This window comes from Desmodus rotundus, chromosome 7, assembly GCF_022682495.2.
Source record: "Desmodus rotundus isolate HL8 chromosome 7, HLdesRot8A.1, whole genome shotgun sequence".
NCBI classification, from domain to species: Eukaryota; Metazoa; Chordata; class Mammalia; order Chiroptera; family Phyllostomidae; genus Desmodus; species Desmodus rotundus.
In genome coordinates, this window is record NC_071393.1 from 56,290,793 (window position 1) to 56,310,620 (window position 19,828).

Sequence of the window (19,828 nt, forward strand, 5' to 3'; positions counted from 1 at the left end):
TAAGTATCAACCATGACTTTTCTCTAAATCCAAGCAGATTTAAATCTCTAAAAATGATTTTTATCCAAAAGAAAAAACTAGTTATAAATTTGTTCCATGCAATACTATCAGAAGATGAAGTACTTGACAACAAGGAGAAATAATTTTAAAAAATTTGGATCATGGGAACATTATAAATTATAAGATTTTACTAAAATTAATTTTATACATTTCTCTATTTACGTATAATTTTGTTTAGTTTCCTGAATTGTTTTATTTGATCTGTGCAATGGAGAAAAATTCTGAAAAGATTTTGTAATAATAAAGCCATGAGTCATATTATTTTTATTAGTGAAAATAATTGAAAAATTTAAATATTTATAACAATGTTTCATGATAAATCTTCATTTACTGTAAAAATAAGATTTTTCTAAAAGACACAAATTTTGACTTTTATTTCATGGCTCTGCTTTAGATATCTGAAGACAAGGCTACCAGTGTATAGGTCATTAAATAACTAAGAAAGCTTTCTTCCTAGCAGAACAGTTAAAAAGTTCATGAGCCCACAGACAATTCTTTATGTTTTTGTCTGGTCTTTACAATAAGAAAACACCAAAAGAATCATCCATAACTGCCGCACCATCCAATATTCACACACCATCACAGGTGAAGGAAAACGCCAAGTGTAGAGAATGACAAAGGAAATTCATAATACTTTTAAAGGCTTAAGAAAGAATATTTCAGAAAATAACTGAGAACTCTCTTTCACCAACTAATGCTCTACCTAGTTTTATTCTTTGCCTAAATGAAGGCTTGAATTATTAATCATTTTAAAATCAGTTTTATATTAATAATAATTTCTATACAAGATTAATCAACTTTTATTAACTGAAAAAACTGAACTGTGGCAGCTAACATACCAGCAGAGAGAAAACAACAGTAAAAAACTATGTAATTTTCTTCCCTGAACAGACTGTTAGCTTATTCATCTTTAGAAACATAAAAAATTTGTGTATGTCAATATAAGAGGTATAAATGAAATATAATAACATAACTCATTGTTTTAAAAAATGCTGAGCATATTTTTGATATTTTTGGAAACTATTTTAGAAATAAAGTAAGATTATTGTATAGGTTAATGACCAAATTTTTCTTAGTAGAAAGCCTCTATAAATATGATTTTGAGAGACAAAGTTCCATGCATAATGAATATCCTAAATTAAGGATCACTATTTCTACAATCTTCACATTTCATATGCATAAACTAGAAATTTTACCAGGAGGAAAAAAAACAGTAAGAAATCTACTTCTAAAATCCCTTCTGGTTTTATGACCATTAGTCATGTTTGTGAGTTTAGTCACTGTAAAAGGTAAACAATGTCAATTTTACTTCTGATGGTATAATTGCTTAAAAACAAATTTGAAATAAAATATACACATTAATTAAAAATTAGACATCTAAGAAAAATGACACAACTCTATACCCAAAACAGTTAAAAATTATTTCCCCCTCTAGTTCTCCTAGACTTGGGACTTGCTGCCCTATGGTGACCATTTCTAACTCTGCCCTTGCAGCTTGGGCTGAGAGTCCGATGTTGAAGCCAGCAGTGCAGTTGGGACAAGAGTTGCTGCTGCCCTGGTTACCAAAGCCCTGGAGAATGAAAAGCAGTATGGATCTCCTTGAAGAAAGAGCTCATTTTGAAGACTGTATTAGCCAGTAAAGAGTAAGATGAAGTGTGGACACTGGAAATAGACTGGGAATGAGGGATGTATCAATGATAGAAGGGGTGGAAAGTTGTCAGTGAAGATAGGAGGGGAAATAAGATGGATCATCTATTTCCCAAATGTTAAAATTATAAATCAGCAATCAACAGGTGAATCCAACATCTACATCAACATCTTCAGATGAGGAAATAAAAAATACACGAAGTGGCATTTCCCCAAAAGTCTTAGCATATTAATGGCAATAAAATAAAAAACAAAACAAGATTACATCAACCCAATAAAACACATCCAATCCTCCATTACCCAGCTTCAATAATTATTGGCTCATGGCAAATTTTACTTTGTTTATATTCTCACCTACTATCCACTTTCCTAGGCTGTTTCAAAATAAGCTCCCAATATCAAATCATTTTAGCTATAAATATCTCAGTACATATCTCCAAGATACATTTTAAAAACAACAACAAAAAACCCCTCTAACACGATTACTACACCTAAAGTAACATTTTCTTAATGTAGCTCAAAATCTGGTGTTAACATTTTCCTGTTGCATCAACTTCCTTTTCAGTTTTCTCATTTAAATCAGAATCTTACTAAGGGCCATACACTGCGATTGAATGATATATCTTTTAAGTCTTTTTTAATCTATTGAATTCTACTGCTTGTAATTTATTTGTTGTTAATTCATTTTTAAGAGGGATTTCTTTAGCAAATAAGCCAAATAAAGTGAAACTGAAAACTTATAAATTATGCAACTTTGTGCAACATTATTCATCATTACCTTGCTGTACAACTACCTTCACAACTATACTCCAAATCTGTGAATATCATTCGAGTGGTCTTATGTGACAGCTGACACTTGTGATGGATAAAACTTACGCTGCCCAAGAAATAAAGAAAGCATATGAAACTCTTTTAAGTGACCTAAAAAACTGAATGTGACCAGAAAACTTTTTTTCTATTTTATTTAAAGCTTCAAAATCAGGTAAAATCCAAAGCAATATTCAGAGATATAAAGGGCATAAGTAACTCAGGGTTTTGTAAGTGTGAAACAGATTCATCCCCAGCAGTCTCTTCTCTGGCATCTCTTTCCTCTTAGCTCCCCCAACAGTCCTAGATCTCCCAACACGGTGCCTCTAAATTTTAGAACATTAGGGCAACGTAACTTTTAAAATGGATTTGTATTAGTTTAAATATTTCTGAACAAGAAACTTTTAAAAGTAATGAATTGGCAAACTTTATAAACACGTGTCAAGGTTTGAAAATAACGTAGAGAAACAGACACTGTAAGTCAGGGTAAACTGGTACAACTTTTCTGGAGGGCAATTTGGAAATATTTATTAAGAACAATTAGTAATGTTCATTCCTTTGATTCTATAATTGAATTCCAGGAAAGTGTCATATGGAAATAATCAGAGATTAAGTACTCACCTGGAAAAAAACATTTAAAACTTAGGTGTACGAAGTACATCTTTAAGTATCCTCTATTTGTTTTCTTTCATTTTGGACTGTTTTGTAATATGACTTTTATTTTTACTTCACAATATAAATAGTCCCCCACCCAAATCAAAAAGTATTTCCATTAATTTGAACCTAAAAAGTCTTAACATCCACTTAAAAAAATGACATGGCTTTTGTAGTAGTGGTGGCAGTAATATGGTATAGAGAGCTGCCATTTTAAATTTTACTTTTATAAGTGAGCAACTTCCTGTATCAAAGTTTTTCATTATTTGCAATCTTAAGAAACCAAAGGGACTTAAGGTCACAGAGAACAATTAGTTTTTGTATTTTAAGAACTTAACTCTAAATGAAACAAAAATTTTTAAAATTTTCTTTTTATTGTATTTTTTCCCATTAACATTTCATTCCCTTATACACCACCACCCTCAAAATTTTGTGTTAGCACAATAAAATATTTGAGTTGATAAGTTTAGATACCTCTTAGTGATATATGTCACTACGGGACATATATCATGTGATTATAAGGTAATGAGTTCAAAAATAAGTATGATCATTCCAAAGATTTAAGTCTGTAATGCTGAGTTATTTATGATAAATTGTTTAGAGAATCTTATGATTGGGATTTCCTTCTGAAAGTGATAGGTTAAAGATAAATATGTAGTTCTCCTTAAAAATAAACTTAACTACATGTGGTTATACAAATCTATCTAGCAAAAGGCAGGCATTATCTTAGGAACTGGTGGTTCCCCTCGGCTTCCCGTAACAAAACGTCCTGTCCGTAGTTGATGATAAATAGACTGTTGTGACAAAGACCCTCTCCCTGACACATTTCTACCCAGGCTCTTCTGAGCTGCTTCAACTGGGCCTCGGCTTTTGAATTTCTGTTTGTCTTTGCATTTTCCAATGTTAGAAAGAATCCTGCTAAGTCAGTTTAGCTAGAATCCCCCATCCTTGATATCTGATCATCCTTGGTTACCTGGATCAGGTTACTTGCCCTCTACCACCTCCCAGGTGATGTCTGATCACACTGGCCTGTCTTCAGCAAAACCCTGTTAGATTGGTTTGGCCAGAATTCCCTTCTACCTCTGATGTTTACTTTTAGCAGTTTTGCATACACTGACCCTACCCTGCTCCCTGGCTATAAATTCTCAAGTCAACTTGATGTATCTGGAACTGAGACCAATCTCTCCCTCCAGCTGCAAAACTGCAGTGGTTCCCAATACCTTTTGCAATGGTCCCCGTGAATAAAGTATGCCTTACTATTCTTTTTTTTAAAGTATTTTTTATTGATTATTCTATTACAGTTTTCCCAATTTTTCCCCCTTTATCCCTCCTCAACCCTGCCCTCTAAACCTCCAGCATTCCCCCCCCCCTTAGTTCATGTCCATGGGTCATACATATAAGTTCTTTGAGTCCTCTGTTTCCTATACTGCTTTTTTATCTCTCCCTATTTTATGCCTACTAATTATGCTTCTTCTTCCCTGTACCTTTTCCCCCTATTCTTCCCTTTCTCCTCCCAACTGAAATCCCTCCATGTGATGTCCATGTCTCTAATTCTGTTCCTGTTCTAGTTGTTTGCTTAGTTTTTGTTTTCATTGTTTTTCTTTTCTTTTAGGTTCATTTGTTGATAGTTGTGAGTTTGTTTTCATTTTGCTGTTCTTATTATTGATCTTTTTCTTAGATGAGTCCCTTTAACATTTCATATAATAAAGGCTTGGTGGTGATGAACTCCTTTAACGTGACCTTGTCTGGGAAGCACTTTATCTGCCCTTCCATTCTAAATGATAGTTTTGCTGGATAGGGTAATCTTGGATGTAGGTCCTTGCCTTTCATGATTTCAAATACTTCTTTCCAGTCCCTTCTTGCCTGCAAGGTTTCTTTTGAGAAATCAGCTAATAGCTTTATGAGCACTCCTTTGTAGTTAATTCTCTTCTTTCCTCTTGCTGCTTTTAGGATTCTCTGTGTCTTTAATGTTGGGTAACTTAATGATGATGTGCCTTGGTGTGTTCCTCTTCGGGCCCAACTTTTTTGAGACTATCTGGGCCTCCTGGAAGTCTATTTTTTTTGCCAGATTGGGGAAGTTTTCCTCATTATTTGTTCAAATATGTTTTCAATTTCTTGCTGCTGTTCTTCTCCTTCTGGCACCCCTATAATTTGCATATTGGAACGTTTCAGGTTGTCCCAGAGATTCCTCAGCCTCTCTTCACTTTTTTGAATTCTTGCTTCTTCATCCTGTTCCGGTTGGATATTTATTTCTTGCTTTTGTTCCAAATCGTTGCTTTGAGTCCTGGTTTCCTTCCTGTCACTGTTGGTTCCCTGAATATTTTGCTTTATTTCATTTTGGGTATCTTCCATTTGTTTTTTCATTTTTTGACCAAGCTCAATCAGTTCTGTGAGCATTTTGATTACCAGGGCTTTAAATTCTCCATCAGATAGGTTGGCTATCTCATCACTTAGTTGTCTTTCTGAGGTTTTGCTCTGTTCTTTCATTTTGGCCCTTTTTCTTTGGTTGGGGCCCCTGATTAGTTGTAAAGGAGCGGGGCCTTCAGTATTCATCTGGGCCAAGCAACCCTCCTTGTTGCGCTGCGTGCTGCCTGTGGGGGAGGGGACACAGAAGGAACAGTGTGGCTCACATGCTTGTCTCTAGTGCACTTTCTGATGGACTCATGTGTGAGACTGGGAGTTTCTCCCCCCAGGGGCAACTAACGCTGTAGTCCACAGTCAGCTCTGAGACTCAGTTTCACCTTCAGCCAGCCCCACCTGCCTGGTTCATCACCACCTCACCTTGGTTTTTCTGAGGCGGCCTGCAAGGTCCACCACCTTACTGGTCTGGTTGTTCTGGTTGATTTTTTCTTTAGTTCCTTGGTTGTCAGAGTTCCATGCAGTTTGATTTTTTGGAGCTTCTGGTTGTTTATTGATTTTAGATTGGCTGTTATCATCCTTTTGGTTGTGCGAGGAAGTGTAGGGTTCTACCTATGCCTCCATCTTGGCTGGAACTCCTGCCTTACTATTCTTTAATAAGTGCCATGAGTCATGTTTTCTTTAGGAGGTATTAGGTTAAACTGTACGGTACGTTGGTCTCTAATGTGCCTAACTTCCTATTTTTGTGCCTTTTTACCTTTTGTAGTCCACGTAAGTGAAGATAAACTGACTTGAGGAAGTACTGTGAACCAGTAAAAAAAAGTGCAGTATTTAGTAGTAACTTCCTACCAGGAGAGAGGTAGAATGGGAAGGATTGAACATAATTCCTAATAGGGAGGAAGCTAAAGGTACTCCCAAGTATTTAGAAAATAATACAATCTGGAATGCATCTGAAGGAAAGTTTGAAAAGTAGTCAGGCTTTTATTAAATAAAGCAAATTAGGATTTTCACTGACTACATGGCTTTTATAACAAAATGTTATTCACCTATTCACATAAAAATTAAATACCTATTTATGCAAGGCACTATGTAAAATTCAAGGATGGGGAAGAAATTCCTTGCATTAAGGAACTCATCATCAAGAGGTGAAACACTGTATGTCAATCATATCTCAATAAAACTGGTTAGAAAAGCAAAACGAAAATGAGTGTCAATATAAAATACCACACACAAACATTAAAAGAAAGCTAAAAGTATGAAGAAATTCAGAGAAAGGAAAGATCTAATTTTTTCTGTAAACAAGTAAGCAAAAAAATACATCTCAATAACTGATAATTCCATCTCTCCCCTTAATTTGGCTTTTAAAACCTTTTCATTATAAGTTGACATATTTGTGTGAATATTATATCTCAGATTTGCTTTAAAATAGCCCAGTAAAAATAAATAAAAATTTAAAAAATTTAGGTAGCAAAGATAAAACAAGAATGAAAGGATCTTGAGTTGAAGCTTGGTAAAGGGCTCAGCAGAGTTTGATATATTAATGTATATCTGAAAATTTCCATAGAAAGTAAAAAACATTGTGTTTGAAAAGAACCAAATCAATTAATGACTCTCTGAAGCAGAATATCTATATATTAGAGTAACGGAAAAACAAGTACAAAAATCATTTAAACATGTACTATGTATAAACTAAGACAGTTAAAGGAAATGTTATCTAAGTCAAGTTATAGTTTTATTACCCCAAAACATAAATTCTACTTAAAATATTTTATTTATTCTAATTTACATAGGACTTAGACTATTAAATTCATTATTTTCTTAATGTTAAAATGTAAATAATATGCATCATGTAGCAGTATGTTAGTTGAAATAGGGTTAGTTCACTTTTTGCAATTGAAGTACTTTCACAAACCTGAAGGTAGTCAAAGAAAAATTAAAATGTCAGTAAAGTCCAAGAGCAAATTGGGGGGAGGGGAAGCAATGAAAGACCCCTGAAAACATGTAAAACTTCTTAAATATATCAAAAAAAGACCCTAGGTTTCATTTTATTCCTAATAGTTGTAAATTGAATATATCCAGAAGTTGCTTTAGCTGAGCAATCAACCTGTCAACATGTTGACTTAAGCTTAGAAGTTACCCGTATGCTCTCTAACAAGTGTACTTACTTGCTGTTTCAAAACCAGGTTCTTCACTCCTTCCATCACAAACTGTGATCCTGTATTCATGACTCGTGATAAGAGACTAGGGGCAAAAGAAGAGGATCACAAAGAGCAGAAATTATCTCTCCAATATGTTACAGATAAAATATTTGCCTGATTATATATCACATGCTGTTACCCTCTGTACCTACCATCTTTGTTTTCCATAACCAGAAGTAACCTGAGAATTTCTGCTTCCACAGTATTACTGCTATAATTTTATTTAACAATAAAAAAGTAATAAAATACTCTGACTAGTCATTATTACTCAAATTTAAAGATAAAGGGCTGCCCTCAGAATAAACATTTTAATTGCTTAGCTTTAGCTATAGTTCTTAGGCAAATTATAATTGGTGGAAAACTGCTTGCTTTCCTGATTGCCTTACTGCTGAGGCAATAAAATTAAAGATAGTAAATTAAGACAAGTTGCTTTAGTAATTCAAACCATACTAACACATTAAAGCTACATATGCCTATAAGTATGATGAAAAGGTCAAAAGTTACTATGTTCTCTTTATCATAGCAGCTAGATCCAATCCTGCATTGTATACTGTCTCCCTCATTATACATAAAATCTATCATATAAAAATGTGAAGCATAACACACCTAATGAATTTTTCCTCAATTCTAATGAATGCTTGTTGTCTAAATTTTTAACAACAAAATTAGCACTGACAAATGATTTGCCGTATTAGATTTATATTTGTGTCTCCAGTAGTTTCTCATTTGGGATCAAAGGATGCTTTCTGAGACAGGCTGGTAATCCTGTATTGTGGTATCAGAAGGCTAGAGATACCCTTTAAATCATCCAAAATTTTCTTGTAACACATTTTATTAAAACCCTCAACTATAAAATCCATAAGAAATGTAAAAGTCTTTTAATATTCAGTAAGATTTAAGACATGAAACTGATAAGTCTATTTATTACACACATAAAAGTAATTTTCCAAATATAGTTTCTTTTTCCTTATCTTGTCCTTATCCTCTCTGAAATGAAGAGATGGACAAGGTGGAAATCCTTTCTTTAACAGAAACAACAGAAAGTAATCTTTGTTGGAATGGACAGTTTTCAGGTGAATCCCTGGCACCAGGCAACTCTGGGGGACTAGGCTAACCTGCAGAGCACTGTCTGAAGGTGAGGCCAGCAGGATTCATTTTCCCATTTACAAGGCCCTGCATTATGACAAGGGCTTTTGTTTTTAGAAACTTGCATTAAAAGTAGTAGCTCAGGGTAGGGCTAGGATAAACTTGTTTTTCTCTGGGCTTCATGTTTTTGCTCTAAACTATAAAAAATAAGCTAAGGATTTGAAACTATTATAGTATGGGATAGGAAAGGGTAGTAAGAGTAACCTTATTTAGCATCTTTGAAAATCGCGCAGGCTCTAGAGGATACTCTGGAGTTAGAAGCCACCCCCAGGCCTGGGGACTCCCTCCCTATTATTTAGTAGGATGCCCACGTCTGTCTTGAAGCTAGAGCTCGAGTGCCTAGTGGCAAGTCTATTACATTAGTTATCAACATCGATATGAAAATAGCTTTATCCTTAATATACCTTCTGAAAATGAAAAGTGTAATGTTTTAAGAAAAGGAAAGTAGAAGAAGCCAAATATTCATACCAAATAAGACATATTAAGTTATATTTTACAATGAAAATTTAAATTATCTAAGAAGCCAAAGGCATGTTGACATTTATTCTCTATCACAATAAAAATATTTTGCATTCCAAGTGTCAGTGTGTTTTTAAGGCATGAAAAGTCTAATTATGGTCTGGAGGACCAGATGAACCCAATCAGAATTATTAAAAATACCTACCCCATTGATTTAGTGGTAGTGTTGCCATAGCTGGCAGGAGCTGAGGCCATCTTGGCAAAAGCCCTAAGATATAAGAAAGTTATATGTAAAGCTGCTTATTAGTGCTAACATTCATGGTATTAAAATAGCTACTGACAAACTTTAACTTTCACTATCCATTTTCTGAAAAGAGAAATAATTTTTAACTACTATAATACAGTATCAATATAGTCAGCACCAAAACAATTACATAAACCAAGACTATATAAATGTAAAATAATGTCCAAATACAGTACAATTAGTACTGAAACACTGAGAAACTTTTAGAAAACAATGCATTAATTCTCCCAATTTTACCATTTTTCTTCTTTTCCCTTCTATCCAATCATTAACAACAAACAGACTCGCTGCCTTAAAAGAACCACCATGTACTACTGATTACTCTCTAGCCCTTCCCATATTCCATACTCCTCATTCCCAGACACACACCCCTGTTCACGCTGTGCTTCAAGGGGCATATACACGTACTGCCTTCTTCTCCAACAGAAATTGTACATTTCCTTCTAAGACTCAGCTCAAAACCATTTTCTCCATTAACAATATTCTAGGTCTACTACCCAATAATTTTTCCATTTAGTTATATCCTAAACCACACACTTCTATACTTAAATGCTTATAGTCACTAATTTTTTAAGTCTTTCTAAGTGTCCAGAATCCCTTTAAACTAAACTGTAGAATTCTTGAAGAATGGGAAAAAAGATGATACTTAGATGCATTTAAAAAAAAATGTTTTCCTTCTGGGAATATGCTCACTGGAGAATCCAAACAACAGAGTACTTTCAGAAGAACCCCTCCACTGTGAGGTAACCTGTTAGGATTTTGGTGTATATTCTTCTAATCTTTGCACATCTGGACATATAACATACATACTTTCAATAATAAAGTTAATACCATATTGTACATAGTATTCTATAACATTTAGCATACTATAAACATTTTTATGTGAATCTTAATTTTCATATTCTTAATTATTTCAAATACTTTAGTAAAAAAAAAGTATATTTAAATACAAGAAAGTCTTATGAGAGTAAAAAAAAAAAAGAAAACCAAAGGAATCACTAAGATGTGATAGTTCAAATGCTGAAAATATTCCATTTCAATCTGGAGAAATCTCAAACATAAAAATCACAATCTTGTTCAAAAAGGAGGTATGAATCAACTTATCAGCAGTAGACTGGAATTTTTGTCTTTAATAAAAGTGTATTTTTCACTAGAAACAACTATATCTAAACAATAAAGAAGGGATAAATAACAACACATTTATAGGCTGAATATTATGCAAATACTAATTCCTGCTACTGAAAACTAAGATAATGAGAAACTGCTATGATGAAAGGTACTAGAATACTAGAATATAAAACTGTATCTATAATAATGATTTCCTGGCTTTTAAAACTGTATGTAATACACTCATAAAAGGATATACACTAATGTTTACTTGTGCATTCTGGATGTTGAGATACAGGTAAATTTTTACTTTTTTTACACTTGAGTTTTCTACAATTTTGTTGAGTAAACTGGCATGACTCTCATAATTGGGCAAAGAAAGTTACAAATTAGAAATTAAAATTTTTGCTAACCACATGAAATGATGCCCAAGAATGCCTTTCCTCATAACAGCAAACTTAAGGAATTCCCACACAGTCAAATGAAAAACAAAACAAAACGATAACATGTGCCACACAGCCGAATGTGTAAGTGTATAGTTTATGAAAATTGGAAAAGACGGTTTTCAGTTTCTCTTTTTAAAGAAAAGGATTTTGTATATTTTTTCTTATAACAAGAACACACTCAAATAAAATTTGAAAAAACAAAAGTATGAATAAACAGCACTCATAAACCCACAAATCAGAGATAACCACTGTTAACAACTAGTCCTATCTCTCTAGCCATGCATATTTAAAACCATTTTAAGATTACAGTAGACACAATATTACATGAGTTTCAGATGTACAACCTGTGATAAGACATTTATATAACTTACAAAGTGATCACCCTGATAAATCTAGTACCCATCTGACACCATGGTTATTAGGATATTATTGACTATATTCTCTATGCTGTACTTCACATGCCTGTGACTGTTCTGTAACCACCAATCTGTACTTCTAATGCCTTCACCTTTATCATTCATACCCTCAATCCTTCTCCCATGTGGCAACCATCAAAATGTTCTTTGTACCCGTGAGTCTGTTTCTGTTTTGCTTGTTTATTTTTATAATTCCATGCATAAGGAAATCACCTGGCATTTGTGTGACTTATTGCACTTAGCTTAATATCCTCTAAGTTCATCCATGTTATTGCAGATGGCAAGATTTCATTCTTTTTTTAGGGCTGAATCATACATTACATATATGCACCACTTCTTTATCCATTTATCTACTGATGGATACTCAGGTTGCTTCCATATCTCGGCTACTGTAAATAATGCTGCAATAAACATATGGATGTATATCTCCTTTCGATTTAGTGTGTTGGGTTTCTTCAGTTAAATATCCTGAAGTGGAGTTGCTGGGTCCTTCTTTGTCTCTTTTTAAAGCCTTTGTTTTAAAGTTTATTTCATCTGGTATAAGTATTGCTACCTCAGTTTTTTGTTGTGTTTCCATGTTCAAGAAGTATCTTTGACAACCCCTTTACTTTCAGTCTCTGTGTCTTTTGATATGAAGTGAGTCCTTTGTAGACAATATATTATGTAAGTGTCTTGTTTTTTTAATCCATTCGGTTAGCATATATCTTTTGATTGGAGCATTTAAAGTAACTGTTGATAAATATGTATTTATTGCTATTTTATTATTCCTGTTTTTATTTTTGCCCTTTTTCTTAAAGAAGACCCTTTAACGTTTTTTATCCTCACCCAAGGACATGCTTATATATTTTGGAGAGAGATGAGGCGGGTAAAGAGAGAAATAGAAACATTGACTGGTTGTCTTTCATAAACATCCCAACCACAGATGGAACCTGCAACCTAGGCATGTGACCTGACTGGGAATGGAACCTGCAATCTTTCAGTTTAAGGGATCACGCCCAACCAACTGAGCCACACTGGCCAGGGCGATCCTTTAACATTTTTTTGTAATACTGGTTTAGTGGTGATGAACTCCTTTAGCTTTTTCTTGACTGGGAAGCTCTTTATTTGCCTTTGATTCTAAATGATAGCTTTGCTGGGTAGACAAATTTTCATTATAGGTCCGTCCATTTTATCAATTTGAATGTTTCATGTCAATCCTTTGTGACCTACAAATTTCTATTGAAAAATAAGCGGACAGTTTTACTGGAGCTACCTTCTGGGAACTGTCATTTTCTTGCTGCTTTTAAGATTTTTCTGTCTTTAACCTTTGCCATTTTAATTATGATGTGTCTTGGTGTGAACCTCTTTGGGTTCATCTTATTTGGGACCCTCTGTGCTTCCTGTAGTTGTATGTCTATTTCCTTCATCAGGTTAGTGAAGTCTTCTGTCTTTATTTTTTCAGATAGTTTTTAAATTTCTTGCTCTCCCTTTTTCCAGCAACCCCACGATGAGAGTGTTGGTATGCCTGAAATTGTCCCAGACACATTTTTGCTCATTTTTATGGGATCTTTTTTTTTTGCTGTTCTGATTGTTTTCTGATATTCCAAATTGCTGATCGACTCTCTGCTTCATCTACTCTACTGTTGATTCCCTGTAACTTATTCTGCATTTCGGTTAGTGTATCCTTCATTTCTGACTGGTTCTTTTTTTATGGCTTCCATGGCCATTTTTATGCTGTTGAAATTCTCAGTTAAGTTCCTTGAGAATCTTTATAAGCAATGTCTTGAACTCTGTATCTAGTAGATTACTTGCCTCTATTTCATTTATTTCTTTTTCTGGAGACTTCTCTTGTTCTTTCATTTGGGACTTGTTTCTTTGTCTCATTTTGGCTGCTTCCTTGTGTTTATTTCCACGTATTAGATAGAGCTGTTATGTTTCCTGGACTTGGTAGAGTGGCCTTTTGTAGTAGGTGTCGTGTAGGGCCCAGGGGTGTAGCCTCTCTGATCACCTGAGGTTGATGTTCCAGGTGTGCCCCTGTGCGGGCTGTGTGCACTGTCCTGTTGCAGTTGAGCCTTGATTGCTATTGGCATGTCATGGGAGGGAATGATCAAGGCTGACTGGCTGTGAGGACTGGCTACAACTATAGTGGAGGAGTTGCTGTTCAGGGGCCAACCCCATGGAGCAGAAGTCACTCCAGTGAGTCTTTGGTGTTGGCCTTCTGCCTCTTGAGTATGTGCAGAGGTGGTTGGGTTATAATCCAGTGTGGTCTGAAGTTGTCCACTGGGTGCACTGCCCCTGGGGCTTTCCAGGAGATGCAAGGTCAGCCACTGCCTATGTCCTGCCCAGGGCCACCTGTCATAAGGTACAGAGCAATCTGCAGAAAGCTACTACTTGTGCTGGGCTTGGAGGTGCTGAGAAAGGCCAAGCTGTAAACCGAAGCTAGCTCATGCTAGTGCCAGCCCTGAGGCCACTCAGCAAGAAGTACAGGACACACCAAGTCCAGATGCTGCTTGTTTGAGAGATTTTAGGGAAGAGAGGCTGTTTGTATGGAAAACCACTGGAAACAGCTTGTATGGCCTGCAAGTTGGGTGGGACAGGATCTGAGGGAATCACCAGGGCAGGACAAAGAGTGACAGCCAGGTTAATAGAGACTCAGATATGGCACACACCTGCCAGCTCTGTAGGGGGGTGGTCCCAAGAAAAGGAACAATGGCCTCTGCCAAAGCTACCAGTCTCGATGTGGCTTCTTTTTTATATCCATAGTCACAGGACTTCTGCTCAGCTAGACTTCAGGCAGTTCTGAACGATGGTTATTCTGTCTAGCTGTGCGTATTTTTTGAAAAAGCTGAGATCAGAAAGCATTCTTGTAGCCTTAAAACCTTATTTTAAGAACTATTTTGAGGGTAAAGTTTGTTGTAGAAAAATTTGGAAAATAAACACCCACAAAGAAAAAATTCTACCACTCAAAGTTAGCTACTAATAACATTTAGGTGTACGTCACTTCAGCTATGTAATTATATAGATATAGGTGTACGTTCATACACAAACATGCATGGATAAATGGATATTAGGGATCATCCTATAAAAAATGTCATCTATGTTTTGGCTTAAATATCACCTCCCAGAGACTTTTCTTATCTCCTCAACAAATTTAATTATTGACCTCAACAAGTTAAGATATATATCACTTAATATGATTTAACATTACTTTGTTCATTTGCTTATTTGTTGATTTATTGTTCCCTCAACACAAATGTAAACTCAGTGAGTGTAGGGGACTTCCTTTGCATGCTCACTATTGTATTCCTGAGGCCTAGAAGAGTCCCTAGGGACACAGGCAAAGGAAACAGATATTTACCAAACAAATCATGCTATACTGTGGTGAAACTACTATTTCAATTTCAATATAACATGGACAGTCCCTAATGTCATTAAATAAGTCTTCTACAACATGATTTTAATGACTCTGTTGTATCTTATGGAAATACCATAGTTCATTTACTAATCTTATTGTTGGACATTTAGATTGGTTTTCAAAATTTCAATATTGTAATTGCTTCTAGGACTTCAGAACTCCAATACTCTTTGGGATAAATCCTCAAGAATAGAAGTTTTAGATAAAAGGCACTTTATTAAAAGACCTTGATATCATGCAGCAAAAATGTGACAATTTATATTTCTAATAGCAAAGTATAAGCTCACTAATTAATACGCTTGTGTCCTTTGCACACTATTTTGTAAATCTTTGCATTATGTTAATTTGCATTTCTCAGATTACTAGTGAAATTAAAATTTTCCTTTGAAGTTTTTGGGACATTTGATCCAAAACTTCATTCTTTGACTTTTTCATCTTATCAGTGAAAAAGTATAAACAAGTCTAGGAAAGAAAGACATCACTACTTTATGTAATATTAAACTGTAAATCGGAGGGACAGATAAGAAAATATAAAATTGAATGAAAAAATATTAAAGCATTGTTCAACTTTCTTAGTAACACTGCCACTTTCTTGAGAATTCAACTTGCATTGTACTCTCCTAAATGAAAAAAATTTAAAGAGAAAATAAAACTTACTTCCACTGTTTGATATATTGCAAGGGATTAAGGTTGCATCCTGCATCAGTTAAAGCTTTTTTGTATTGCTCCAAATCAGCCTGAAATAAGCAAAGAACAATGACAAAAACATTTCCTTTATGAAAAAGAAGACCTTTTTGTCTGCTGTCATTTGATTACTCAAAAAGTTAGACCAAGGCGAGTCTGAATTGGAGGAACCCGAGTGCAGCTGTATCTGAAGTGAGTATCCAAGTGAGCACCTGAGACAAAAACCACATATAATGAAAATTACCTTTGACATACTCCCAAATTACCTATAAAGCACCATATTCTGTCATCTCTCAGTAAGTCCAAACAAGTCAGTTTTTTCTCTGCCACTGAAGTAGATTGCCTTTCCTTAGGAAAAGCATTAAATGAAAGATGTGGCTTGACCAAGAAGATTTCAAAACGAGCGACACAAGAGGCAGGGCACCGAGGAAGGGAAGTGCAGATGCAGGTTTTCCCATCTCGTATCACTGCAGAGGCCCGAATTCATTAACGGAAGAAGGTGTGTTGCGCTTTTTAAATGACTGTTTTCTTTTTCTAGCTCTTTTTTATTTCCTCATGAGTAAGTCTAATTGAAATTGTATAATTTTTAGGAGTGACTCCAATATAAAAACTTTATAAGACAGAAAACTTTAAGCTCACCTTCAACCAGAGATGTTTACTACTTTGCATTTTTGAGGCTATTAATCTGATTACCAGTAGCCATAATTTGCTTCAAGCCTCTTAATGATCACTTAAACTTATGAAAAAACATAATCCTTACCAAAAATAAATGAAAATAAAATAATGTGGTCAAATTTCAAAAATCCCAAATTAAGTTTTAAAATCATATATTCTTAAGAAAATATTATGAGAATCTCCTAAGATACAGGTACACCCCCATTAATGAGAGACAGATTTCTAAAAAGAATGTGACACATTCTTACTGAATTAAAATAAAGGTCAACAGATGTATTCTTAGGATAAAGTAAAATTGGTCAAAAGCAAACGATGGGTTTAGTTTACTTCTTTAACATGCCAAAACAAAGGATTTTTGGCCAAAAGCCTTGCAATATACCAGACATTAAAAAAAAAAAAAATGCTACCAGCAAAGGAAAAGAGTTTGTAAGAGCCCTATCATTCTAGATGTCATCCCAGAGCTTTTTGTACTTGATACTTACCCAGTAAAACGATAGTGAGTTAGCATGAGAAAGAGACCACAGGTCTCTAACCCAGCAACACGACTGATGCCAAAATCACTGCTTTCCTTCAGAGTAACTTAACTGCCTATACATACTTAAATATTTTTTTTCTTCAAAAGCAACTGACGACTCATTATAGAAAAAACCCCCAAACAATTAAATTACCCACCACCATACTTCCAGTGAGGAAAAAAATCTTCTAGAAGGAAAATGTCATTTTCCAATCATTCTTAGGAATTTATTCTGATATAAAAGTAGTTATTTTATTGCAATACAAAGTATCTCAACTTTTTATAGAACTTTTGGGAACGCTGGATATTTTCCTTCAAGCGAGTCCTCCTCTATAATGGACATTGACAAGACCAACCTTTCAAAAGCATAGCAAACTTCATTAACTTCGTTTAGAATAGCTATTTTCCAGAAATAAGGATTTTGGCTATTTGAGTTCAGTTCATATTTCAACAACTTGAAAGTGGTCACACACTCAATGAGAGGATAGTTCTCTTGGTGACAATAAAAACTGCTACAAAACTCAAGAGTAAAAAGACCCAGCCTTAGCAAACTGTTTTTCTTTTAAAAAAAGGAATGAAGTTGTTATCTGGCCATAGTGATTTTCACTTCTATTTTTGAAACAAACAAGTTATTTCCCTTTCTGCCCAATAAATGAATACACAGGACCTACCTCAGAAGGTGCCTGCTGTGTACTTATATAATAGATAAGGAACAGCCTCATTTTATCTTCTGGAGTTCCTGCTACATAGGGGAAAACAGAATTTTAAAAATCCTTCATAATTCTGGTTAAGTGTTTAGTTAACACTCATATAAACATTCAAGGCATATCTAAATGTGACTTAGACAAATATGGTTCTTGATTCGGCTGATTTAAGGTTATAAACACTATTAATTACAATCAGATAAAATACAGATATGGAAAAAGATCTTTTGCTTTGGGATTAGACAGATGGGATGTGGACATATCTCCATGCTATCTTCCAAACTCTGTGTTATATTGAGATTTATCTTTTAGATGTAAACTGAAAAAGAAAGAAAAACATAGGTAGGGTAATCAGACAATTCTAAAATTGGATACTACTGAGATGGAAAGGGGATGTTAGTAACAACCATTTAAGGACAACTGGCATTAAAATGGGATTGTCCTGGGAAACCAGTGGGTTTTGAAACCTTGTTGGCTAAAATCACCTAGGTTAGTCTAAGGTCATACTTCTCAAATTGGTCTGAAGGGCATTACATTACTTATATAAGATTCAGGAAAATAATACATTTATATTTAACACTGATGTATTATACATAATATATTTGTCTGAAATTTTAAGACAGAACATAAAACTTCAAAGAAATTTCTTGCTTGAGGTGGACGCCTTGGGCTACTATTCCTGTTACCCAGAGCCCCTAACTGTACAGAGAAAATAATTTATTCTCCCCTCTGCTACTGGGTTTACTTGGATGCAAAGTGATAAAAATCACAGGTAACTCAGTTTCACTCCTCCACAAATAACAATATACACTCTTACTTCAAATTGTGTGTCCTAACATTCAAGAAATCAGAATTGTTATACTTTATTACAGAATAAAAACTAGGAGAATTTTTTCAAAACATGACTGATGAACCATCGATTTAAAAAAAAAATATGGTTAGAATCCAGACATCACCCTCCTTCACCTCTAAGAATAAAATCTTAAAAAAAAAATACAGACACTCATTCTCAAATTATCCTTACTCCCTATATATGAAAAACAATGATGATACAAAGCTTTCTCCAAAGTCCTCATGTTTACCAACAAATATAGTGTCTTGGACACTTTGAATATTAGGTTATGAGATTCATGGTCTTATTTAAATCCTAGGCGAAAGCTGGTATTTTTGTTTTAGCAGGTAATTAGTCTGGCTGGGTTCAGGACAAAGTTCCTACTACCTTCTTGTGGGTTGTGGTTCCACTGTTGATTCTATTTTCAAAACCTTTTGCAGTACCATTGGGATCTTACTGCCCAGTGGCCGACATGGGAACTGGGATGTCATCTAGACCGTCACCTCATAGTCTTTGGAATGCTGTTTAGGATCAGATGCACAGACATGCAGTTCAAAGGAGAGTCCAGGAATTTATAAGTAACTTGATGGGGTTCCTTTCCTGGGCTACTTTCTCTCTGCAACCTCCCTGGTACTTCCCAGTTCCCTTGGCCCCCCCTTTTTGGTGCTCTAGCCAAAAGCTTTGGCTTTAGTTACCTTGCCCCAATGTACATTTATTGTAACTGTGACTAAGTAGCTAGAGGAAAAAGAGAGGAAGTGGGTAGAGGTGGAAGAGGGTATAGTAGGGGGCATAAACAGTAATGAAAAAAATACAATAAAAATAATGTAAAAAATATAAAAAAGATCTGGAGGAAAAAAAAAAGGAATGGGCCTTGCTCTAGGCTCTTGGGAACATGGCTCCTAAGGTAGGAAAGTGTCTCTTCCACAGAGTTTTAGGGGCCCGTGGGTCCCTGCTGTTGCTTTTAATATCCTCAGCATTTAGCACAGCCTGTTCTCATACTAGGCACATAATTCTGCTTAAAGAAGAATAGTTCCCATTCGTCAAGAAGAAATATTTTATAGTTGCTACAGTGTAAATAAATGCCCTGAAACCTCTGCTAAGATTTTTAAGAGTCATGATGGCAAAGGTTATAGAGCATCTGGATGCTTAAAATGATGCTTAAAATGGATGCATCACAGGGAAACCAAATGGAAATTGTAAAAATGTACCCTTTACAACTACAAGTACTGTAGAGCCTGTAGCTAGAGCCTAGATCCTCTTGTCACACCTAAGTCTCTACTGTAACTGCACTCTGTTTTAAAGTCAGAGTTTCCAGCTCATCATACATACTTTCTCTCCCTACCTCAGCCCTGGAGTCAACTACTTCTCCAATGAGTCCTACTGTATATGGTATTTATAAGCTAAAATCTTACTAATGGATTAG

General features: G+C 34.9%; 1 protein-coding gene across 3 annotated transcripts in view; it reads right to left on the reverse strand.

The window, feature by feature from the left end:
• Nucleotides 1-19,828, reverse strand: part of SCFD1 (sec1 family domain containing 1) — a 108,057-nt gene that overhangs the window by 25,123 nt on the left and 63,106 nt on the right. For all 3 annotated transcript variants that reach the window (XM_024551354.3, XM_045188309.2, XM_045188310.3), the window contains 4 exons: nt 17,541-17,611; nt 15,654-15,733; nt 9,535-9,597; nt 7,692-7,767 (listed from right to left, as the gene is read on the reverse strand). In XM_024551354.3, the coding sequence (XP_024407122.1) occupies nt 7,692-7,767; nt 9,535-9,597; nt 15,654-15,733; nt 17,541-17,611 (290 nt within the window). The remainder of the gene's footprint in view (nt 1-7,691; nt 7,768-9,534; nt 9,598-15,653; nt 15,734-17,540; nt 17,612-19,828) is intronic.